The sequence below is a fragment of the Canis lupus genome, chromosome 27 (genome assembly GCF_048164855.1).
Source record: "Canis lupus baileyi chromosome 27, mCanLup2.hap1, whole genome shotgun sequence".
NCBI lineage: Eukaryota > Metazoa > Chordata > Mammalia > Carnivora > Canidae > Canis > Canis lupus.
The window spans coordinates 26,525,159-26,549,777 of NC_132864.1; the positions used below are offsets into that span (position 1 = coordinate 26,525,159).

The following is a 24,619-nucleotide window of genomic DNA, read 5'->3' on the forward strand; positions in this document are numbered from 1 at the left end:
CGAGAATGGTGAGGTCCAGAGAAGTGACTGCCCAGGATCTCATGGGCAGTGAGCAGCGGGCTGAGTCTGGAACACAAGCAATTCTGATTTCAGCCCCACACCCCTCTGTGCTAACACACCTTTTTTAAAGATATTTTTTAAAAAGATTTTATTTATTTATTCATGAGAGACACACACAGAGAGAGAGAGAGAGAGAGAGGCAGAGACACAGGCAGAGGGAGAAGCAGACTCCATGCAGGGATCGCAATGTGGGACTCGATCCCGGGTCTCCAGGATAAGGTCCTGGACTGAAAGGCGGTGCTAAACCGCTTAGCCACCCAGCCTGCCCCACACCTTTTAAGGTTAAAAAAAAAAATCTTATTATTTTTACATCAGTACATTTTACTGGGAGATTAATCAAAATGCTACTAACACTGATTCCCTTTAGAAGGCGGGATTGGCAGACTGGGTGAGGGAGGGGCAGTGCTTACACTTTTGATTTCATACCTTTCAAGTATTCTGGCACTTATTTTAAAGATTTTTTTTTCTTTTAAAGATTTTGATCATTTATTTGAAAGAGAGTGAGAGAGCACAAGCAGAGGGAGCAGCAAAGGGAGAAGGAAAATCAGGCTCCCCACTAATGCAAGACTCAATCCCAGGACCTTGAGATCATGACCTGAGCCAAAGGCAGATGCGTGACTGACTGAGCCACCCAGACACCCCTATTCTTTAAATTAATTTTAAAATTAATTTAGAGGGAAAAAATATTCTAGGGTGTGGGAAAGAGGAATGAGCCCAGGAAGCAATGTCAGAAAATATCTTACTACCCCAGTTTGCTCCTCAATCTGAGACAAGTCACTTCCTCTCTCAGAACCTTGATTTTTTATTTTTATTTTTTTTTGATTTTTGATTTTTAATCTATAAAATGGGAAAAAGAAAATACCAATCTGACGGAATGGTTTACATGGGGGAATGAGATGACAACTGGCAATACGGTTTTTGGAGTGTAAATCACCATCTGAGTATCAGTATTGTGCATGCTGGCACGCAGTTACAGGGCTGCCGTTAAGGCAGTAGACGAAACCCCACTACCCCCAAGCCCACCCACCACCCACCTCTGCCCTCTCTGCCCCAGAAAATCTGCTCGAAGTCCAGGTGAGATCAGCACCATGAATCTACCAGAGCATCCTTGTTCCTGCAGGACTGAGTAACCCACGAGAGCTGGGTCCTCCCCGGCTGTAAGGAATGAGTTGTGTTCAGCGGTTCCAAATGTTTGTTCCCCAGGTGGACCTTTCAGTGACAGCGCCTGTTGCCTGGCCCAGTGTAGGCACATACGAGGTGCTCACTGAATGTATGAATGAATGATCAATGTGAGTAGGAGAAGGAAACCCAGCCCTCACTCAATTCAACTTAAGTTGGAAGAGGAGAATTAGGCTAAGATCTTCTCTACCCTAAAAGTCAACAATACGAGTCAAACAAAGCCAATGAGTTCCAGGAATGAGAGGGAAGGTCCTCTCAGTTCTGTGGGCAGTGCCAGTGGTCCTTGATCAGAGGCAATTTTGCCCTCACTGGTGGGACATTTGACAATGTCTGGAATCATTTTTGATTGTCACAAGTAGGGGCGGGGGTGGCGGTTGCTACTGGTACCAAGTGAATAGAAGCCAGGGATGCTGTTTAATATCCTACCATTCACAGGGCAACCCCTTCTTCCCCCAACAAAGAAAGACACAGATGGCATAGGATAACCAACATTCTTTGGGGCAGTCCAGATGTTCCTGGTTTTGTTTTTTTTATTGTGTTTGATGTGCTCTGGTGTGGTTTTTTTTTCAAGCCCCAATTAGCCTTGTCTTCTTACTGCTTATAACACACCAGGTGACCCTTAGCAACCTATTTCCCCTCTGTACCTCAAGTCCCCAGTCTGATCAGTTTATAACCATGAATTCTAGGAGCCTTTGAATCTTTAAGATGTGATATTTAATTATTGATTTTGTCCCTGTTGGGCAATTTCTTCTTGAGGAATGTGAAGGTGCAAGAAACCAACTGAATCAGATATTATTAATGATGATTAGACTAGTTACCAACGTTTTTATAGTACTCTTTACCAAAAATACATCAACTGATGCACCAGCCAGCCCTGCTTCCTCAAAGTCCTCACTGTAAGCAGTCCAATGAGGGAAGAATTATCATCATCCCTGCCTGGAGACCCAAAAGAGCTCCATGACTCAGTGAATGGAGTACTTCTGTGATAGCAAATGTGTGTCTGCTTCCCCTCGGCCTCTCCACCACTAGGTGCTAAGGACAGCGTTAAACCCAGCTCTTTTCATAAATTTTTCTTTCACTTACAATAGTACTAAATATTTATTAGACACATTTTGGAAAATACCAAAAAGTAGAAGGAAGAAAACCCATGCCACCTAGAGAGGTAACCAGAGCCACCAATTTGTGCCATTCCTACAGTCATATTGTAACGGAGCCTGGATGGTGAAGTCTGACTCTTGATTTTGGCTCAGGTCATGATCTCAGGGTCGAGGGATCAAGTCCTACGTTGGGCCTCAAGCTGGGTGTGGAAGCTGCTGAAGGTTCTCTCTCTCCCTCTGCCTCTGCCCCTTCCCCCTGCACTCTCTCTGTTTAAAAAATATATATATTTATATATATACACACATACATATATATTGGCATGTATATATAGCATATAGTACATAGTATGTATATAGTATATATGTAAAATAAATATATATAGTAACAAATTACAGTGACTACATTTATCACACTGAGCACTGAGGAAGGCATAGAATTATTAAGATGTGATACAAAAAAAAAAAAGATGTGATACACCTGAAACAAAGAGAAGAATGTATGTCAGTTATACTTAATTTTTTTATTTAATTTAAAAAATTTTTTTAAAAAGTGAAGTCTGGTATAGTTTAAAATAAAACCAAACAAACAAACAAAAAAACCAGCCCTGCCTTACAATTTGTTTTAGTTGGTTGTTCCAGTCGTTTTCATACACACCATAGAATTTTACATCTTGCTCTTTTCACTGCATATTATAGCAGACGCATTCCCCAGCTGTGGTTTCCTGCGCTTCCCGCCCCATCACTCTGTGCCTGTGCCGCGCGCTGTGAGAGGCTGTCGCCACTCTGCTGCTGCCGGGCATCTGTGACACAAACCCTCAGCTCCAGAGCGCATTGTGCATTTTCGACTTTAATGGGGATACTTCTCATTCTAATCTCGCCGTCTCTCTCATCAAAGTTAGAGAGGGAGAAAGAGAGAGGTGCTCCCTCCCTATCTTTTTTTTCTTAAGATCTTATTTATTTATTCATGAGAGACACAGAAGGAGAAGCAGAGACACAGGCAGAGGGAGAAGCAAGCTCCCTACTGGGAGATGGATGTGGGACTCGATCCCAGGACCCTGGGATCATGACCTGAGCCAAAGGCAGACGCTCAACCACTGAGTCACCAGGCCTCCCTCCCTCCTCTTCTTTGATGGCAGAACAAATGCTCAGGGGTCTTCAGTGTGCTTCACTCCATCTGGAGATGGGGAGATCAGCCTCTTCTGTATTTGCTGAAAGCTCTGTCGCTTCTGTTCAATATCCGTATTCGGTTATCAGGTGTGTCTGTCTTCCTAGAGTGCAGGGACCGAACCCTAGAGAGTTGACTCTCTCATCCTGAGTATCAACCAACAGAGAAAGTCGGCGCCCAAAGCCGTTGCCTGTTAATTGAAGGGCAGCACTGGATTGGGACATTGAATGCACACGATAGAGGAAGAATCAGCCAGATGTGACTGGGATGAGTGAAATTTGTAAGCGGTCTGAGAAAGAACAGTTAGTTTAATCTAGTGGTCACTGGGGCCCCGGGAAACACCAGCCTGGTGGAGAGAGTGAGTAAGTCTGTGGATCTCGAAGGCCCTGGGATCCAACTTTGACTAGGTCCTGCTGGGACCTGGTTTTGCGTTCCGCTCCCCTGGAACATCCTGCCTGAGAAGGAGACCTTCAGGCTGCATACATTGCAGACCACAGCCGGACACTCATCTGTGTTGAACATGGCCTTGAGTTTGGAGCCAACCATCCAGATCCCACCGTGGGAGCCCGGAGGAGGAGGCCGCCTTGGGGCGGGGAGAGAAATTTACCTAGTGGATACCAAATCCCCTTAGCAGTTAGGTTTTCGGTGAGAAGGAGCTGACTCAGCCCAGCCAGATTTATTTCCTAAAAGGCCTAATTGCTGCCATGGTTAGCATCAGTTTTACCATGGGGACCCCAGAGCTGAGGGCAGAGTCTGTGGGAGGAAGCTGATTATGGACCCTCCTTCTCCCGTGGGCTTGTTTGGACCTAGATGTGATGGGGTGGCCAGAGGAGATCACAGGCCTTGGAAAGAGTCATCACCTGTGGCCCTAACCTACACCTGGGGTCCTGCTGCCTCCAACTTATAACACTTTGAAGGCAAAACTAACAAGGAAGGTGTAGAAAGTCCGGCACAGGCGAGGTCACAGGTTCCAGACCGAGCTTTTTTTTCTTTTTTTAAATTTTATTTATTTATTCATGAGAGATGTAGAGAGAGAGGCAGAGACACAGGTAGAGGGAGAAGCAGGCTCCCTGTGAGGAGCCTGATGCAGGACTCAATCCCGGGACCCAAGAATCATGACCCAAGCCGAAGGCAGATGCTCAACCACTGAGCCACCTAGGTGCCCCCAGACTGAGCTTTTCTGATAACTCTGAGGATAAGAGTCACCAGAGGGGCTTTTGGCTCCACTTTCAAGCTCCACCCCTGGAGATCTAGATGTCTTGGGTCTGGCAGGGGAGACTTATAAATGCATATTTTAACAAGGAACTCATGGAGGGGTGAAGGGCATCGTGTGGGTGAATTTGAAGAACACAATAGCCCACCCAGCAGCAAAGCAAAAAACTGAGGGTTGAAGGGTAGTCTTTGGAGGAGGACACTGCTTCAAGCTGAGGAGGAGAGGCTCAGTGATAACAATACCCCCAGTCTTAACAGGGCTGCCAGCATGGTCTTTGGCATCAGGAAAACCGAGGTTGGAAACCCAGCTCTGCTGTGTGACCTTGGAAGGTTAACTTAGCATCTCATAGCCTCACTTTGCTCATCTGTAAAATAGGAATAATTTTTCCCTTAAAAAGCCAAGAAAAAAATAAAATGAGGTCGTGGGTAAAAAGCATTTAACACATGCCCGGCATATATGCAGCACTCAACAAAGCAATCCCAACTGAAATGTCATAAATACTGCTATTATTATGGCCAGAGGCACACTGACGTGCTTTCTTCCATTTGTCCTCACTCCTCCTCCCTTACCTCCCTCACTCGTGATCAAGGGGACATTTTTGCCAAAGAACTGGCAGAAACTAATATAGCCAGGGGACCCAACAAAACTCCCAAGCCAGCATCAGGATCGAAGCACTCACTCTGCCCTCTCTAGCCAGATTAACAAAAGGCTCGAAGAATAATTGCCAATTACCTGATCACTCTGCAGACCAAGAGTCTGAGCTGCAAGACCTGACTAGTGTGACCCAGTGTGGCTGCCCATTTGACACAGACAGAAAAGATGGAGAGAAGATGAAACCCACACAGTTATGCTAGAGGGTAGTGGCCAAGGCAGGAGCACCATCTGGGTCCCCCAACCCCTGGTGATCCAAGCTCTGCACATCGAACCACCGCAGGCGTCGGGAGCCAGGTGTCCCCTTCTCTTTCTGCTCCTTCACTTTTTTCGCACTGCACAGTCTACAGAGATGGTCGGCATCAATCATTTAATAAAAGCGACAGTGAACACAAAAAGCACAGCTATCAAGCAGACCCACGTCTGATCTGATCCTGTGAGGTCGACGGGGTACCTCTGTTACACAGAAGAAGCTCAATGGATTTGCCCAGGCTCATGTAGCTGGAGAATGTCGAAGGCAGGATTCGAATCCGAGTCTAACTCTGAAGCCTTGATGCTTCCCACCTTGGGCCAGGAAACCTGCTTGGCCCCTGAATGACCTTGATCTGCCTTCGGGACATGTACACATGCCCCGTCCTCCCCAGGCCCCTTCCTGCCCTGGCACAACCCCGAGCCTGGAACGCACGCCGGCTGGTAATCAATGTGACACAACAGGAACATTTGTCGATGCCAGTTGCAAACTGTTGCAGTCTATATAGATTAAGCCACTGCCGCCGACTCCGTGAAAGTAAATGAGCCTTTCCAACGGCGGTGGAAATAAATTTAAATGACAGGACTGAAGAGCCCGGAGACTGTGGCTGAGTGAGTGTCTGTCTGCAGAAAATCGACAAGGACAGCTATCAGTCCCAGGGCTTCTATCCCAGGATGTAATTCCTCTCTATCTGGAGATCATCATCGGGGATGCTCGGACCGCTCCGGTTTCCCACTGAAGGGTGCGAATGCAATGACAGCCGCAAAGACAGAGACAGCAGCTGGCATGTGCTGGGCGCTCACCGTACGTGAGGCACCCGGAGGTACCCGTCTGCAGGCATACTTTACACACACCTACTGAGCAATGACGATCCTGCGCAACGGGAGCCATAGCCCCATTTGACAGCTAGGGAAACTGAGGCTCGAGGAGGTCAAAGCCACTTGCCAGCTTGAAATTGACAGAAGTCAAGTGAATGCAATTGATTTCAGACATGAGTCTGCCAAACAGCTCCTGGGGCCAGCCATTGTTTAAAATTACGAGGTGAGGGGCACCTGGGTGGCTCAGTGGTTGAGCATCTGCCTTCGGCTCAGGTCATAATCCCGGGGTCCTGGGATCAAGTCCCACATCGGGCTCCCTGAAGGGAGCCTGCTTCTCCCTCTGCCTATGTCTCTGCCTCTCTCTGTGTGTCTCTCATGAATAAATAAATAGAATCTTAAAAAATAATAATGAAATAAAATTACTAGGTGGGTTTACATTCAAGACAAAAATAAATCACAGTTAGCAGGGTATACAGTGCCCACCAAGGCTTGGCCCTGCGACCTCTCTACCGCACCAGCTTTCTCTCTAATCACCCTCCACCTGCTCCCCCTCGTATTCCTCCTTTGTGCTCCCCTCAGCCTGGCCTCCATGCTCTTCCTGAATCCCTCTGCCCTGAACCTATCTCATGATTCTGAATCTTCAAATCTTTCTATGTCACCCACAAGGTCAATTTTTAATTATTTAATAATAAAAAAAAAAAGTGCCCCCTGTCCCAACCCTAGGACAATATAGCCCTGAGCCAGGGCACACAGCTTGGAGAAAAGAGTGTGGGCTTGTTACAACCCCCTCCCCCAGCCTTTGTGGGACATGCTTGTGCAATGAACAGCCTGCCCAACTGTGCATGGTGGTCCTGCCACACAGACTGGGTTAGAGGCCTATTGTCTCTGCCCTGTTAGCATGCAAAGCTTCTCTCTTTCTAAGCATCTAATGCACTAAATATGATTATTTCTCCTTTCCTATTATGCCTTCCGGTACATATACAACTGGCACTCGAGACTCTTGTGGACTTGATTTCTGTGACCGTAATGCTTAGCTGGGGCCTTGGCAGGATCAACCATGAGGCTCCATGGTCAGCAAAAAGAAGACAGGAAGGGAGCAGGAGAGAGAGAACCAGAGGGAGAGAGGGTCAGGAGAGAGACAAGAAGGCAGCCCCCATATCTGTCCTGACCTCTTGGCAAGCTTTGGGTGCCTTCTTAGGCCCCTGAGTCAGGAAGTGGAGGACCTAACCCCCCACCCCTGGCCCCAAGCTAACAGGTGTCTTTTTCCCTCTTCCCCAGATGTGCCCCGGGAAGGAGATGCTGGCCCTTCGGGTGCTTCCCTTCTGCCCTCAGGAGCACTGGGGAGCAGCAGTCTGAGCAAAGAGAGCCTGGAAGAGAGATTGACCACGGCCCCTCCGAATCCGGCACAGTCGGGGGAAGATCCTCGAGAGCCGAGGCTGGACGGGGCAGCCCCCTCGGCTGCCCTGTCCACGCTGCTGCCCGAGGAGGCCACCACCAAGCGTGCCCTCCCCTCCGGGAAGAAGCTGCCCTCACTCAAGCAGGTGAACTCAGCCAGGAAACAGCTGCGGCCCAAAGCCACGGCCACAGCAGCCGTCCAGAGGGCGGTGTCCCTGCCTGCGTCCTCAGGCCTGGGGCTCCTCTCCTCTGCCACCGAGAAGCCTCGCCCCCCGGGGGACCCCGAGCCCGCCGCCTCCGAGGAGCCCCTCTGGCTGGACCGGAAGGCAGGTGCAGTCCCCACAACGCCCGCACCCCTGCAGATCTCCCCCTTCACCTCGCAGCCCTATGTGGCCCACACGCTCCCCCAGAGACCGGACCCCGGGGAGCCTGCCATGCCTGATGATGCCACCGACGCTTCCCCCGAGGATGCCAGTCCCATGACCTTGATGGACAAAGGCGAGAATGAACTGACCGGCTCGGCCTCAGAGGAGAGCCAGGAGACCACGACATCCACCATCATCACCACCACGGTCATCACGACTGAGCAGGCCCCAGGTATGCAGCCCCCAGACCCCCCAGTCCTCCTGCTGCAACCATGGGGCACCCATTATGTGCAAGGAATGGCAGGAGGGGGGCCAGGCAGGTCCAGGCCCCACCATCACTTACCACCTATTAAGCACTGACTGTGAGCTTGACCTGTGGCTTGGAATTAATATCCCCATTTTAAAGATGAAACAACTGAGACTCAGAGAAATCAAGCAATTTGCCCAAGGCTGCACATCTAACGAGTGGGATTCAAACCCTTTTCAACTTGGAATAGAATCCTTTAACCTGCCCAAAAGCCCTAGCTTTTTCAAAGTGCTGTTTTTAAAGGTTTATTTATTTTTCAAGAGGGAGAAAGAGAGAGTGCACACATGTGAGGAGGGGCAGAGGGAATGGGAGAGAGGAAATCTTTTTTTTTTTAAGATTTTACTTATTTATTCATGAGAGACATACAGAGAGAGACAGAGATATAGGAAGAGGGAGAAGCAGGCTCCCCATGGGGAGCCCGAGGCAGGACTTGATCCCAGGATCCCGGGATCATGACCTGAGCAGAAGACAGACCCTCAACCACTAAGCCACCCAGGCGTCTGGGGAGAGAGAATGTCAAGCAGACTCCCCACTGAGCAGGGAGCCTGTGGCTGGGCTGATCTTAAGACCCCAGACCACCACCCCCAAACCAAAACCAAGAGTCTGACGCCCAACCACGGCGCCAGCAGGCACCCCTCAAAGTGCTTTTACTTTGACCATTACATGGACTCCTTCAGACTTGATAAAATGCACTTCTGTGTTCTAGTCTTAATTCTGTCTTCTTTCCTGCCTTCAGAGAAGACAGACACCAGCTGTTGATCATAGGTGTATTCTGGACCAAAGCATCGTGGTCTCTCTCTAAAAAGTGTAAGCTCTGGGTTTGAATCCTGCTCCCTCTGTGTGAGCTTCGCCCAGACACTGGCTCCCTCCGAGTTTTGGTTTAAGTATCTCTAAAATGGGGGTGAAATTTCCGGCCCCCCAAGGATGATGGGGGTCGGCCCCATGCATGGGTTAGAATGGTGCCTAGCGGTATGCAGTAAGTAATCATTCTGGGTCAGCTATTGCAGTTTTGACTATCAGGTTGGTTCTGGAACTGAAAAACCATTGTTACCAGCAATGGGAGGGCCGGGGACATGAGAATACAGGGGTCTCAGGGGCCTGGTGCCACCCTGCAGCCCATCTGAGACATGACATCGGAGCTGTCCTCTGTGTCCTAATTAAAGCGCTTCCTCCAGCTCCCTGCAGCGTGAGCTTCTCCGATCCTGAAGGGTACATCGACTCCAGCGACTACCCACCACTGCCCCTCAACAGCTTCCTGGAGTGTACGTACAACGTGACAGTCTACACTGGCTACGGTGTGGAGCTCCAGGTAACTGCAGAAGGGTGCTCTACAGTGCCTGCCTCTTCCAGCAGGAAGTCTCTGAAGGGTTGTATGACTCAGGCTTACTGCTATCATCCTAACCAAATTGGTGCCTTCTTTGACCTAAGCAGGGCAACTGGAGCTGGGCTTTGTTGAATGCATAGGAGTTCCCAACTCAGGGCACAGCTGAAATAGCTTGGCGTACATGGAAGAAGAGGATCTGCTAATAAAGCATGGGGCATTATACTCAGAAGGAAAGCCCTCTTATTTTTTTTTTATTTTTAATTTTTATTTATTTATGATAGTCACAGAGAGAGGGAGAGAGAGAGGCAGAGACACAGGCAGAGGGAGAAGCAGGCTCCATGCACCAGGAGCCCGACATGGGATTCGATCCCGGGCCTCCAGGATCGCGCCCCGAGCCAGAGGCAGGCGCTAAACCGCTGCACCACCCAGGGATCCCGGAAAGCCCTCTTATACCGAGCACCACACACACACACACACACGTACACACACACACACATGCACGTACTCACGTGCGCAAGCCCCACCAGCTCATATAATTCATAGACCTTTGCCTGTAAACTACGAATGGAAAAACAAGAGTGGCATAGAGCTCAGACATCCGGGTTTAAGTCCCAGCTCTACCAGTGAAACCTGTGTGCCTCTGAAGAAAGGATTTTACCTCCCTGAGCCTCAGTCTCCCCATCAGTAAAATAGAGATGATAATGCTACGACTTTACACATTTTCAGGGTGGTATAAATATGACAGTGCACAGAGAACAGCCAGCCAGAGCGTAGCTCAGTTATGTTACCAATTACCCTCAACCTAGTTCCTTCCTCAACTGACTCCCCCACCCCCATTTTTAAAAAATAGAACAAGGAGGGTGGGTGCCTGGGAGTGGGGAGCAGTCCAGTTTACTGCCCCCCAGGAGAGGCGGGGGAGTATAGTTGGAAAAGAAAGGTGGCACCACGTGGTGGCAGGTCCTTCCAGGCCAGGGTTAGAGGTCTGGATATGTACCTTTTTCTAATGGACAATAAAGAGCCATCAAAAGTTTTTGAGCTGGGTTGGTTGTGACCTAACCAGAACTTTAGGGAAGTTTTTTCCCATAAAATGTAAGCCCCTTGGCAGCAGAACCTGTGGTCTTTGCAGCCCCCAGAGCTCAGCACAGTGTGGGGCACATAGTAGGTATTTCGTTAGCATTCGTGGAATGAAAATAAACTGGAGGAAAGTTGTAGTTCATCTGAAGCCAGCACTCGCTGCACCGTTTCCTTCCACCCTGTGTCTAACACCATATGAAGCTCTTTACCGGGCATGGAACTCCTTCACTGAGCACCTGCTGGTACCAGTCACGGCTGTTTACACTGGAGGATATGGTGGTGTGCAAAGTGATGCAGTACCTCCCCTTATGATTGAGACAGACACACTTGGAAGACATTAGGATGCCATGTGAAAAGGTCTCTAGTGGGTGTTTATAGGGGATGTTGTAGCATCACGTTGGAGAGATGGGCAAGCTCCTTGGTAGTCAGGGAAGGTCTCATGGAGAAGAGCAATTTCTTTGGGGCTTTGGTGAATGAGTAGGAGTTCATCAAAGAGTATATGATCCCAAAGAGGAAGTGCTCATGGGCGAGGCCACTAGAAGAGGCATGAAAACCCAAACAGGCCACTGGGAACTGACAAAGGGCCCCACTCAGCCCTATTTCATTTGCATATCTTTATGCACAACTAAAGTGCTCCCCCTCTTTCTCCTCCAAACCTAGAAAATGGGCTTGGAAAATCAAGTACACAGTTCCTTGTGGAAGTTCTGCAATTAGAGCTACTGTTTTATAGCATGAGAGTGGCCCTGAGAATGCCCTGGAAATGAGTCCCCCACTTCCCCTTGCCAGTTCTTACAGAAAGAGGAAGAATGATTTCAACCTACATAAATATTTATTGAGCACCTGCTATGTGCCAAACACTATTCTGGGCACTGGGGACACAGGATGAATGGAGGAAAAATGCCTACCTTCATGGAGCTTACATTCTGGTGGGATGCCTCGTTCTGTCCTCTTGGAGTTTGGGCCTCAGGCACAAACTGATCAAGCCCTTCCTCCCCTCCCCCATCTCTAGGAGAGTGTACCTCAGCTGTCAGGGTACAGGAGGCTCTCTCACAGGACTCCTCCATGGACACTTACAGATTTTTGCAGTACCTACGTCTGTCTTGCAGCTTGGGTTCGCTCTGGTCCCTCAGCCTTTGGGGAGATGAGGGGAGCCTAGATGTTTCCAGGGCTGCAGAGGTTTCCAAGGGAGCCCATCTGTCCCCTTGACCAGGGGCTGGCTGAGGACTGCTGTGCTGGCAATACCGGGGTCCGCTAGGGGTGCTGCCCTGGGAGCCGCACGGCCTGGAAGGGCCCGGTCTCAAACACAACTCAGAGTTTCTCTCTGTCTGCCCACCCCCATCCCCAGGTGAAGAGCGTGAACCTGTCTGACGGCGAGCTGCTCTCCATCCGCGGGGTGGACGGTCCCACCCTGACTGTTCTGGCCAACCAGACTCTCCTAGTAGAGGGACAGGTTATCCGAAGTCCCACCAACACCATCTCTGTCTACTTCCGGACCTTCCAGGACGATGCCCTCGGGACCTTCCAGCTGCACTACCAGGGTAAGCTCGCACAAAGGCTAATGAGGTCTAATAAGCTGTCTGCCTCAGTTTCCCCCTGGAGCCAAGCATTCTCAAACTTTGTGTCAGGGAGCCCTCCGACAGTTTGGTAAAACCTCTGGATCCCTTCTCAGAATAATGTGTTTAAAAGCACAAAACAAAACCTAGACAATTAAAAAGGAAACCAGGCAGATTGAATTACAGTTGTCAAAATATTGTTTTAATCTGTGATACCATAACCTGTGTGCTCTTTTTATTAGTGCATTAAATAATAATCTCCCCCCCAGCAGTTCTGATAATTGCTGTAATTTAAAAGTACTGAAGAACATAAGAAATATGTCAAGATATCTACTATGATATGAAAATATCTGTGATTCTCTTGGTGACGATGTCACGTTCTGTTGCCTACATATGTGATTGAAGGAAATAGCACAGTTCCGTTAAAGGTAAATGGAAACCAGCAAGCCACGTTTTCCCATTCGGGTCCATGGCTCCTGAATTCCATAAATGAATCCCGGGGGAGTCCATGGACTTCTGGTAAAGAGCCTCAGCCCCCCCACCCAGGGGTCCTGCTCTCTCCCATTTCTTCTGCAATGTTTCTTGCTTTCCTTTTTGTCTGTTTCTGAGACTCCTCTCTTGCTTTATTGCTCTTTGCTCTCACTTCCTTCCTCCTCCTTCTCTGTCCCTCCCTCTTTTCTTGTCTCTTTGACTTCTTCTTTTCCCTCTCTTCTTTCCCTCCCTCCCTACTCCCTTCCTTCTGGCTGGCTTTCTCTCTCTCCCCCTCACATCCAACCTCCCCACCTCCCTAGTCCTTCCCAGGACCTCAGCTTACTTCCCTGAGCCAGGTGCACCCCTTGTGCACCTGCCAGATATCTGCATAGAAAGTGGAGTCCACCCTCACACATCTGGATATTTGGCACCATGCACGTTGGCATCCAACTGGCCGAACATCTGGGAAACCAGTTCACTTGCAACTTTCCCCCTTGGATGTCTCTGAAACAGGCGGATGAGTGTCTGAGAGGACCTGTTTCATTACCACCTTCCAATACCAAGACCACTCGCTACTGTCTTTGCCCCTTACAGAATGGGGGTTAAAAAAACAGCTTGTCGGGCCCTTGGGTTGGATGTAATCCTCCCATGCATTCTGGGATTACTGATACCTTATGCAGTGGGGGTGGTCAGACCATGCAGTCCAAAGGTCCAGCTAGTATGGATTTCCCATCTTCTTGGGAAAATTGAGGAGCTCAGCATGGCCACCTAGAGCATTCTGCCGCTCCCAACTAGATATTGGGCTAAGGAGGCTCTTCCTTGGCATTTCCTATTTAATCCTTACTGCCATCGGTGAGGTAGAGACAATTGTCGACTCCACTGGAAAGATGAGGAGAGCCAAGTTCAGGGCACTGTGTCCCTTTCTCGAGGTCACATAGTTTCGAAGTGATAGAGGAAGAACATAAACCCACATTGGTCTCCTCCAAAGGCCAAGCCTGTATGCACCAGGACATTATTTTCAAGCTGTCCTATCCTTTGGCATTTCCTGAAGAGCTGCTTGTCCTAGCTCCAGTCCAAGAGTGTGCATTTTTAACAAACTGGAGATGTTCAAACTGGTAGGATTAAATCTACCTGGGTCATCCTGCCCCTCCTGTGCCCAAGGAGAAGGCCATTCTGTGTCCACGTGGAGAGAGGCTCACATGAGGTATGGGGAACTCGTTTTTTTCACCCCAAACCTGTGGTCTCTGGTTAGGCAGGATGGGGACCTTGGAGCCCAGAAAAAGTGCCAATCTGACAGTCTCAGCATCATATGATCAACGAGAGTCACAAAAATACCACCTCCAGCACTCTGGAGTCCCCAGGGGCCTCATCTTTTCTCCTCAGCACAAATTGGCTCCCGGGATGTGGGTCACGTTCTTCCTCTCCCCGCTCCTGAGGGATGACTGTCCGCCTTTACGTTTCTTCCAGCCTTCATGCTGAGCTGCAATTTTCCCCGCCGGCCCGACTATGGGGATGTCACAGTGATGGACCTGCACTCGGGTGGGGTGGCCCACTTCCACTGCCACCTGGGTTATGAGCTCCAGGGTGCCAAGACGCTGACTTGCATTAATGCCTCCAAGCCCCACTGGAGCAGCCAGGAGCCCATCTGTTCAGGTACACTCCAACCTCACCGGATCAGACACGGATAGTCCACTCACAGGAGAGAGACCAACCCCAGGTCATTAGACTGACCTTAGGGATAGGCACTCAGCCCAGGGGAGAAGATCGCCCCCAAGACGGATGACAACTGTCATTGAAATCTTTAGTCTGTGAAAAAATACACATAACCTAAAATTAACATTAGTGACATTTAGCACATCTGCAGTGTCATGCAACCATCACCACTCTGTAGTTTCAGAACATCTTCATCACCCCCAAAAGGAAACCTTGCACCCACTTGCACTCACTCCCCATTTTCCCCTCCCCCACAACCCTTGGCAGCCACCAACATGCTTCCTGTATAGACAGATTTGCCTATTCTGGACATTTCGTGTAAATGGGATCAAACGATACATGGTCTTTTGTAACTGGCTTCTTTCACTCAGGATCATGTGTATCCAAAATTCATTCATGTCATAGCATTGGGTCAGTATTTTGTTCCTTTTTATGACTGAGCAATATGCCATTGTGCAGCTGTGCCCCCATTTTATCCGTTTATTCATTGGTGGACGCTAGAGTTTTTCCCCCTTTTTGGCAATTAAGAATAATGCTGCTGTGAACACTTTTGTACCAGTTTTTGTGGGGACGTATGTTTTCATTTCTCCTGGGTCCATACTCAGGAGTGGAATCACTGGGTCATAGGGTAATTCTCTGTTTAGCTTTTTAAGGAACCGTCAAACTGTTTTCCCTAGAGGCTGCACCATTTGGCTTTCCTACCTGCCATGTAGGACAGTTCCAATTTCTCCACATCCTCACCAGCACTTATTATTTTGCACATTTTCTTTCTATGATTCTAGCCGTGGTGGTGGGTGAGACGCTTTCTCGTTGTGGTTTTGATTTGCATTTCTCTGATGGCTAATGGCGCTGAGCAGCTTTCCTGTGCTTCTTGGCCATTTGTAGATCTTCTAAGAGAAGCATCTATTCAAGTGCTTTGCCTGCTTTTTTTTCTTTAATTTGTTATTTGTCTTTTTATTGTTGACTTGTAAGAGTTCTTTATATATTCTGGATATTAGATCCTTATCAGAGATATGATTTGCAAATATCTTACCCCAATCAGTGGGTTGTTTTTACACTTAATTTTTTTAAATTAATTAATTTATTTTAGAGAGAGAGCACGCATGTGCATGAGCAGGGGGAGAGGCAGAGGGAGAGAATGTCTCAAGCAGGCTCCACAGTGAGCACAGAACCTGACTCAGGGCTCCATCCCAGGACCCTGAGACCCTGAGATCATGACCTAAACCCAAAACCAAGAGTCGAGCGCTCAACCAACTGAGCCACCCAGGCAACCCATGTTTCTTTACTTCTTGATAGTGTCCTCCAATGCAGAAAAGCTTTTCATTTTGACAAAGTGTAATTTATCTATTTTTCTTTTTTGTGAAGAGTGCTTCACACTCTTCTGTGCTTTTGGTGAGCCTGCTGCCACATTTTGAACCCAGTTAACAAATCCTGGGACACTGCCAGGGCTGCCATAGGTGTTCACAGCAATCCTTTTTTTTTTTTTTTTTTTTTTTTTTTTTACTCATGAGAGACACAGAGACAGGGGCAGAGACACAAGCAGAGAGAGAAGCAGACTCCATGCAGGGACCTCAATGCAGGACTCGATCCCAGGATTCTGGGATCACAATCTGAGCCAAAGGCAGACACTCACCGCAGAGCCACCCAGGGCCCCCCTTCACAGCAATCCTACTTGATGAGAACCATTACCTCCATTTTACAGATAAGGAACAAAGGCTTATCGAGTTGAAGCCACTTGCCCAAAGTCACCCAACAAATTGAAACAAGTCCAGAGCTCTTCTCTCCTGAGCCGTTTTTCTCAAAGCATGGTCTACAGACCAGTGAGATTATTCAAATGCATAATCCTGGGCCCCCTACATGACCAAGTGAATCAGAATCTACATTTTAATATGCCCCTGTGTGATTTATGTACATGTTATAGATTGAGAAGCTCTAGGTTATACCCCACGGTCCCTGTACTGCTAGGCATAACCTTAACCATACTTAGCTATCAAGAGAGCAAAACCCTATTAGATTCTCAGAAGTTCTGATGGTGGTCAGGACAGCATAGAGTGCTTGTAATAACTGAGCACCTACTATGTGCCAGGGCACAAGCCACATACAAGGAGAATACTGGGAATAATAATAAATTATTCCTTCCTCCAGGCATTCAGTCAATGGAATCCAAAAGCAAATGAGGCCTGATGACACATTCTGAGATTTGATTGTTGCAGTATTGTTCCCCTAAGGCCCTTCAGAATTTTTCTTCTTTGCTTTTAACAAAAGGGAAAAATCCAAACCATAGGGCAGTTGGTCTCTGTGCCTCTTTCACGTTAATTTTTATCTATGTGTGAAATCAGAGAGGAATTAAGCCTCAATTTGTGCTAAGAAAGATGGATGGGGAGCCACGGCTGGCAAATTGAAGCCAAACAGAGCCATCACTTGGCTTAATAAGGCGAGGAAGGGGAGCAGAGAGGCAGCAGATGAGCAGCAGCTTGGAGAGGACAGGTGGCCAGTGCCCCCCACCAGGGACGGTGTCCTCGGTCTCCTCAGCTCTGGAGCCATAGGACAACAATGCTGGCTATGTTTTGAGCACTTGTACTGTGCCAAGGAGGGTGCCAAGTTCCCAATATGCGTCATTTCATTGATTTCTCACCACAGCCCTGTAAGCTGCGTGGAATCATTATCACCCTTTTATAGTGAACTCGAGGTTCACAGAGTTTCTGTGACTTGTTCTAGTCAGTAGCAGGTGAGTGGTACAGGCGGATTTAAACCTCCTCTTTAGGACAAGAAGGGGGTTGGGAGAGAGATAGAGAAAGGCACACAGACACACACACACACACACACACACACAGACCTCTGTTCATGGTTCTGAAAGAAGTATGGGTGTTGGGGGATGGGGAGGGGGCTTCTTGGCAACATCTTTGCTGTAAATCAGCAGAATCCGGAGCACAGCAGAGAGCTAGCTATCTTTTTCACCCCTAGCAAGTCTTTATTAGTTATGTAGTCATTCAACAAACATTTAATGAGATCCAAGTATCTCCTAAAAATAATTCCTCACATTTGTCTATCTCCTTTCAGTTCACAAATCATTTTCTTAATATCTCTTTATTAGATTTTTTATGATAGAAGTAATAAATGCTCTGGTAAAAAAATTTTTTCAAGAAATTCAAAAGTGTGCTTCTCCCTCTGCCTGTGTCTCTGCCTCTCTCTCTCTCTCTCTATGTGACTATCATAAATAAATTTTAAAAAAAAATTTAAAAAAAAAAAAAAGGGATCCCTGGGTGGCGCAGCGGTTTGGCGCCTGCCTTTGGCCCAGGGCGCGATCCTGGAAACCCCGGATCGAATCCCACGTCAGGCTCCCGGTGCATGGAGCCTGCTTCTCCCTCTGCCTGTGTCTCTGCCTCTCTCTCTCTCTCTCTCTCTCTATGTGACTATCATAAATAAATAAATAAAAAAATTAAAAAAAAAAGAAATTCAAAAGTGTAAAGATAGAAGCAAATCACTTTTATATTTATGGTCTCAATAGATTTTTTGCAAATAACTCATTGAAATAGGTATGGCAGGACCATTTTGTGACTTGGTTTATTTTCCCCACTTAAAATATAGGGAGCACTTTTCTATAGTGGCAAGTAATCTTCAAGAACGTGATTTTTAATAGCAGATGAACGAAGTGCATTTATTTCACCGAACAGCTGTGAGTGGACAAACATGTTGCTTCTCTTTTTTTTGCTCTTAGAAGCACGTCCGTGGTGAACACCCTCATTCATAAATCTTGGTGAAAATCTCCAAATCTTCTTTTTAGTGTAAATTCCCAGAACTTTAATGACTAGGTCAGAGTTTGGGAACATATTTTCTAGATATTTCTCCAAATTGCTCTCCTGAAAGGTCATAGCAATTTGCATTCTAACCAGTTATGACTGAGAGCACCCATTTCCCACCACCTTCCCCATCTGGCAAGTTATGGCTGCTTTTTGCCTTGACTGGTCAGGTGGATGAAAATAGAATACAATCTAGATTCGCTTTTCATTTATTATTAGTGAGTCTGCATTTTTAGTGCTTACTAAATACTAAAAGTGTATTTCTACTTTTGAGGACTATTTATGTCTTTGATTACCATCTTATAGTGAAGAATCAGGGCACAGCCAGCACGATGAAAGAATCCTTAAATCATGGTTGTTCTCTATCATGGAACACACAGGTGGGTGGTTCCAGCCAGGGAATGAGGTTTCCGATAAAATAGAATGAACCTCGTCCAAGACAAGAGGCCTTTATCATGTCTCCCTCTTCCCATCCTATTGCCCCCCACCAAGGGGTTGGGGTGGGAATCTCTTTCTCTGTGTCTCCTCTCATGATAACCCCCCCATTTCCACCCCCAGCCCCTTGTGGAGGGGCTGTGCACAACGCCACCATCGGCCGGGTCCTCTCCCCAAGTTACCCAGGAAACGCCAATGGGAGCCAGTTCTGTGTGTGGACAATCGAAGCTCCGGAGAGCCAGAAGCTGCACTTACATTTTGAGAGGCTGTCACTGCATGACAAGGACAGGTAAGCCCCTGAGGACTTACCCCAGCAGCCTCCTTCCTTCCCAGAGTGTGTGGCTGGGGACCTGGAGTCTGGAAATGGCTCATTGAGGTCAAGAAAGGAAGGGCTGAGGAAGTTGGCAAGGTATTAGACACCATCAGCTCCAATCTCCTCCTTTTACAGGTAAGGAAACTCAGACATAGAGAGGGAAAGGGACTCACCCCAGGTCACACGGTAGGATAGGGGAATCCAGATCCCCGTGTTGCACCACCTCATTGTTTCTCCTGCATGCCCCTTTTTGCAGTTAACAAGGAGGGAGTATTTGCTGAGCACCTGCTCTGTGCCCAGTCATGTACTAAGCTCCATGGAGAACCAGAGAGAAGTAGCAAGACTTGATTTCCTGTTCAATAGGAAATTGAAGTGGAAACACTAGACTTGTACCCATGAAGGAACTAGGGAGACGTTGCAAGGCAATACCTAAGCAAGAGCATGTCTGTAGACTCTAAGTAATACACATAGAATCCCTTAAAGTTTTCATATTCTGTGGCTTTATGCTAGAATATTCTCGAATGTTCTAGAAAACTAGACCTGCTGCCTTAGGGTGTATTCTCTTAAAAACAGACATGGGGACAAGGATGTTAGGGAAAGTCACTCATTTGGGAGCAAATCCTAGGAAGCACAGGTAGAGGCATGGGACATTGGGTTGGAAAGGGAAAGGAATCAACACGGTGTGCGTTAGTGAGCAGGTGACTGTGGGGAGCAGCTGGGGTTCTGTCCACCGGAGGCCTCTGGGAAACTGTATTGAGTATGACTCAGAGCGGTCCTTTTGGAGGGGGTGGGATCTGGGGTACTTATCCACCACCACCACCCATCTATCATTGGATGGGATGCTCCTGGACACACTAACTCCCCAGCACTGTCTGCCACACTTTGAGCTGGTTGAACTAACTGATTCTCAGAGACTTTGTGTGGGAAGGCAGCCCTGTCCTCATCCTAGCCACAGTGGACACATGGAAAAATGAACAAACCATGGCTTCAACATTTATATATTTTGGTAATATTAGAAATTCATCTGGGCAGCATAAGATAAACCCTTTTTATGAGTCCCAGTAAAAAAAAAAAAAAAAAAACCCTCAGAGGATTAAAAATGCCTGTTTATGACTCCATAAAAGAAATGTATCTAATCTATATACCGCTTCTTTCCCCGTTTTTGCATACTTTCTTTAAAAATACCAAGACTAGCAAGGAGTCAGGTATCAAATGGTTTTAATAACAGTAAAAATGAATACCTAAAATTTAAAATGATGTAAAATGTAAACAGTAAAAATGATGATCCCTCCTTTCATAGCTGTAGAAACTGAGGCCCAAGGTGTGCTGAGACTTGGGAAGAGAATTGGGAAGAGAAAATCAGGACTCCTGACTCCACACACTGTGCTCTTACAATATCAGACTGAAAGACAGAGCCTTTTAGGGGCCAAATGCTTAATAAATTTGACTCGTATACCTCCTCCATCCTTTGCATGTTATGCACATGGCCTCTATCTAGTTCTCACACTCTGATGTAGGTGGGTATAATTTCATCCTTTTTATAGATGAAGAAACAGAGGCACAGTGGTGTGAAGTGTCCTTGCCCAAAGTCACACAGCTCAGAAGGTTACAGAGTTGGGACTCAGGTTGTCTGACTACTACTCTTTCAGCCCGTTAATCTCGTCTTCCCAGTTACTAATAATAATTAGTATCCATTAATTAGTCTGGTTCATTACATCACACACATCATTTTTCCTACGACTTCAGAACCCATCCGTGAGTCTAGGACAAGCATTCTACAAGAAAAGGAAACAAGTTGCATAAGGCTTGTCTGGGCAAGTCACGGGCAAAGTCGGGATCTGCATCTGGGAGTAAGGCTCCAGAGGCGGTGTTCATGGCACACGCCTCCTGCTGTTGCTGTGTGTCAGTGATCCTCCTATCCTTCCCCCCACCCTTACCCGCCAGGATGATGGTCTACAGTGGCCTGATCAATAAGTCTGCTCTTCTCTATGACTCCCTCCAAACCGAGAGTGTCCCCTTTGAGGGTCTGCTGAGCGAGGGCAACAGCATCCGCATTGAGTTCACTTCCGACCAGGCGCGAGCAACCTCAGCCTTCAACATCCGGTTCGAGGGTGAGGATCCCCAGGGGCCTCCCCCATCCTGGGTGATGGTGTGGGCACAGAGAAAGCATGACGGAGCTGAGCTGGGTCCTGGGGACTAGAAATTTGACCTGCTAAGGGTGAGGGAGATCCAGAGGCCAGACTGACCCTTTGACTTCCAAAGGCAGACTCTGCAGGGTTGGGAGGGCAGAGGTTTGTATTCCCATTCTCGAGATGAAAATAATGAGTTCCCAAAAAGCGATGTGAATGGTCCAAGTGCCCTCAGCATGTCAGCTGGAATTAGAACCTGGGGTCTGGGGCCCATTTTCCTTGGGGCTTCCCTAAATAGCAAGAGGGGACCCATCCTCTGACATTGAGGACTGTCAGGAGCCCCTGCCTCATCTGAGCTGCTGTCCCTATTTTGTATCCCCAACCTAGCCTTTGAGAAAGGCCACTGTTATGAGCCCTACATTCAGAATGGGAATTTCACCACATCCGACCCAACCTATAACATTGGAACCATAGTGGAGTTTACCTGTGATCCCGGCCACTCTCTGGAGCAGGGTCCAGCCATTATCGAGTGCATCAATGTGCGGGACCCATACTGGAATGACACAGAGCCCCTGTGCAGAGGTGAGTGGCCCCATTGCCCTTCTCGCATGGCACCTCAGGGACCTCCACCCCCTCAGATGAAAAGGCCAAGGGCCCGGTTTAGAGTATGTCACAAATTTACACACCAATTTTAGCATTAGAACCCTTTCCAGGGCTCACTATCCTTTGGGTCAGATTTGCTGCATGTCCAAATTACAAAATTGATAAATTTTTAAAGATGCCCCTTCCTCCAAGCACAGACCCCTTAGTACATAACTTAGTGAAAAGATCTCTGCATGGATTTCAGCTCCTCTGTACCCCCTTGCTATGTACTTTTGTGCATCGTGCAACCCAGCCAACCGCACATGGCAGTCCTAAGTTTAATTAATAATAGTGATGATGTCAATAATAGTTGCCAAGGGCTGCATGTGCCTTATCTTATTTAATCCTCACTATGACCCTGCGAAGTACGTAGTACTGACCCCATGTACAGGTGAGGGACCTGAAGCTGTGAAGTGATCCTAAGAACAGACTGAGGGTAACTGGCAGAGGTGGAAATGGAACTCGGGTCTCTGTTCTCAGAGACCTCTGGTCTGAGCCCCTCGGGACAGCATTGGCTGGGTGGAGCCCTCATCTCCATGAGCTCCCCGGGGCCCTGCCCTGCCTTGCCTCTTTCCGCATACTCAGTGCCACATCGAGCCTGGATGCGTGTGGAGCATGTGGTGTGATGGAGAGATCCCTGGCTCCTGGCAGCCACCACCTGGATGGCGGTTGGCGTGAAATCACAGCTTCGTCCTGGTGAGGGATTGATCCCTGTATTAAATGTGCTGGTTTAACAGAGCGGAATTCATTGGTGCTTTGGCCTCTGCCACACTGAGAACTTTCCAAAACAGTAAACAGGGTGGAATTTAAAGAGCCAGGCACCAGGCACAGCCACATCCCTACTTCCAGGTCAGAGCTGGGCTCCTTGGCAGTAATGTTCACCTTACCTTGTGCCAGGTGCTAGGCTACATTTGACACCCATGAGCTCAATTAAGCTCCAGAAAACCCCAACGGAGTCAATGGCGCTGTTACTGCAGCTTCACAGAGGGAGGAAACTGAGACTCCCAAGATTGCATGCCTTGCCGCCGCCGAGTCTGTTGGGGCAGAGGCAAGACTAGAACTCAGGTCCACCTCAATGCAGCGTAGCATCTATTAGCCACTACTCCACCCTGCCCCAGCATGGGGCTGCTGCAGAATCACCCAGAACATTGAGCTCTGTCCTTGATCCTGAGAGAACTGTAGCGCCCTTAGCCCCCCCCCCCCCCTTCGCCAGCCCTCAGCTAAAGGAGGCAGGCGGCCAGCCCTAATGTGATCATCCCACACACATAGGCACGGACCGCCTGAGGGGCAGGCACCTGTTCCCAGTACACAGCGAGCCGTGCCTGTCCTACGTCATAGCCCACGCTCTTACCCGCCACGCTGCACTGGCTTCCTCATGAATAACCCGTGCCCGCCTCTGTCTGTCTCTGTCTTCTACAGCCATGTGTGGTGGGGAGCTCTCTGCCGTGGCTGGGGTGGTGCTGTCCCCAAACTGGCCAGAGCCGTACGTGGAAGGTGAAGACTGTATCTGGAAGATTCACGTAGGGGAGGAGAAACGGATCTTCTTAGATATCCAGTTGTGAGTGTTCATGACGGGTGGACCTCCAGTCCAGCCCCATTGGGGAAGCGATTGCTCCTGCTTTGTTCTTTCAGCCAGGGTAAATGAAGCATCCACTATGTGTCAGGGGCTGTGCAAAGAGCTGGAGTCCCAGCAGTGGGAGAAACATCATGCACACAAAGACACAGTCCCCTTGCCTCCAGGCAATTTGGTCTGCGGAGGAAGCAGGCATTAAAGGTAGAAATGCATCCACAGTGACATACTGTAACCTTGGTGAACAGTGTAAGGATAAGTGAATGGTGCTATGAGATCCTATAATGGGGGTTTGATACAAAGGGGAAGGTCAGAAAAGCCTTCCCTGAGGATCCGATGCTGAAGTTCAGAACTAACGAATGAGTTGGAGTGGATATATCTGAAAGGAACAGAATGTGTAAAGGCCCTGTGGCAAGAGCAAGCACGGTGTTTGCGAAGGACCGAACAGCTGATGTGGCCAGGAGGAGGGGGAAGGTATCACACGTACTGTCTGTACTGCAGCTGTTTGTTTTCTTATCTGTCTCTCTCAACCAGACCCAGAAGTCCTTGTAGTCAGGGCTTGCTCTGATGTACCTCTGTCCCCAGATCTAACACAGAGCCTGACACATAGTAGGCACTCAGGAGACCAGTGCTACATGAAGAACGGACGGAGTTGCCTGGCCCTGTGGCCGTCTGCTGTACTCAGTGGGGGTGCCTAGGAGATGCTCCATCCAGAACTTTCCCCCTGCTGAACTCTCCAGGGAGGGGGAGAAGCAGACAGAGACAGATGGTAGTGTCTAGAGAAGCAGAAGAAAGGGCTTCCGGGCAGACCCAGACACCGTGTCTTGGACAGTGGAGGGCAGGGAGGGAATGCCAAGTTCTGAAGAGCTTCTCTGGAGGCAGCCAGGGCCCCGGGTGGGGCGGCAGCGCTCCCCTCAAGCCTGAAGCAGAAACCCAGTCGGCTGGGGAGCGAGGCCCGGCTGCCTTGCTCTGCAGAGGAGCTTTGCAAAAGGGAAGATTTATCTGCAAAATTACAATAAAATTTTGAAGCTGTCCCTCAGAGGCCAGAGACGTGTCCTCGGAGGCTGCTCCAGGACCTTCCGCTCCAGGAGAATC

The 24,619-nt window shown here is 48.5% G+C and overlaps 1 protein-coding gene across 8 annotated transcripts in view; it reads left to right on the top strand.

Moving 5' to 3' along the window:
* SEZ6L (seizure related 6 homolog like) overlaps positions 1 to 24,619 on the top strand; it is a 188,854-nt gene that overhangs the window by 108,633 nt on the left and 55,602 nt on the right. For 5 of the 8 annotated variants that reach the window (XM_072803010.1, XM_072803011.1, XM_072803012.1 and 2 more), the window contains exons 2-9: positions 7,712 to 8,425; positions 9,664 to 9,809; positions 12,244 to 12,436; positions 14,390 to 14,575; positions 18,994 to 19,159; positions 21,128 to 21,294; positions 21,700 to 21,894; positions 23,374 to 23,512. In XM_072803010.1, coding sequence (XP_072659111.1) covers positions 7,712 to 8,425; positions 9,664 to 9,809; positions 12,244 to 12,436; positions 14,390 to 14,575; positions 18,994 to 19,159; positions 21,128 to 21,294; positions 21,700 to 21,894; positions 23,374 to 23,512 — 1,906 coding nt within the window. The remainder of the gene's footprint in view (positions 1 to 7,711; positions 8,426 to 9,663; positions 9,810 to 12,243; positions 12,437 to 14,389; positions 14,576 to 18,993; positions 19,160 to 21,127; positions 21,295 to 21,699; positions 21,895 to 23,373; positions 23,513 to 24,619) is intronic. The other 3 variants (XM_072803013.1, XM_072803015.1, XM_072803018.1) reach the window with 1 other exon arrangement.